This window comes from Solanum stenotomum, unplaced genomic scaffold (genome assembly GCF_019186545.1).
Source record: "Solanum stenotomum isolate F172 unplaced genomic scaffold, ASM1918654v1 scaffold32009, whole genome shotgun sequence".
NCBI classification, from domain to species: domain Eukaryota; kingdom Viridiplantae; phylum Streptophyta; class Magnoliopsida; order Solanales; family Solanaceae; genus Solanum; species Solanum stenotomum.
The window spans coordinates 3300-4047 of NW_026031724.1; the positions used below are offsets into that span (position 1 = coordinate 3300).

General features: G+C 41.4%; 1 protein-coding gene across 1 annotated transcript; it reads left to right on the top strand.

Moving 5' to 3' along the window:
• Positions 1 to 210: 210 nt before the first annotated feature.
• LOC125852070 (uncharacterized mitochondrial protein AtMg00810-like) lies at positions 211 to 705 on the top strand (the record flags this gene model as incomplete). The annotated part of the gene is made up of 1 exon (XM_049531800.1): positions 211 to 705. A coding segment is annotated over exon 1 (495 nt), but the record flags the coding sequence as incomplete, so codon positions are not given.
• Positions 706 to 748: the final 43 nt, after the last annotated feature.

The following is a 748-nucleotide window of genomic DNA, read 5'->3' on the forward strand; positions in this document are numbered from 1 at the left end:
GTGACTGTCCGGTTTGTGGTTGCTTTGGCTGCTTCCAAAGGATGGTTTATATATCAGATGGATGTCCACAATGCTTTCTTGAATGGTGATTTGCATGAAGAGGTCTACATGGACATTCCCTGTGGTTTTGCTAGACAGGGGGAAAGTCACAAGGTCTGCAAACTCCACAAGTCATTGTATGGCTTGAAACAAGCACCTTGACAATGGAACATGAAGTTAACTGAGGCACTAGTCCAGATGGGGTTCAAACAAAGTCATTATGACTACTCTCTATTCACAAAGCAAAGTGGGGATGATATTGTAGTGATATTGGTGTACGTAGATGATATTCTAGTCACTGGAAGCAACCACCAACTCCTATGTAATACAAGACAGGAAATTCAAAAGAAGTTCAAAATGAAGGACCTAGGGGAATTAAAATGCTTCTTAGGCATTGAGTTTTCTAGATCAGATAAGGGCATCCTAATGACACAGAGGAAATATGCTTTGGAGCTGCTGTCTGCAACTGGACTAGGAGGAGCAAAGCCAGTTCATACACCTTTGGAGCTGAACAAAAGACTCACATCAATTCAATATGATGAGCATGTGAATGGTTCAAGTCCTGACCATGATAAACCACTTGCTAATCCTGAAATGTATCAAAAGTTGGTAGGAAAGCTTCTCTATCTGACTATGACTAGGCCGGATCTTGCTTTTACTGCACAAGTTCTTAGCCAGTTTATGCATTGTCCTAAGGAGTCACATATGG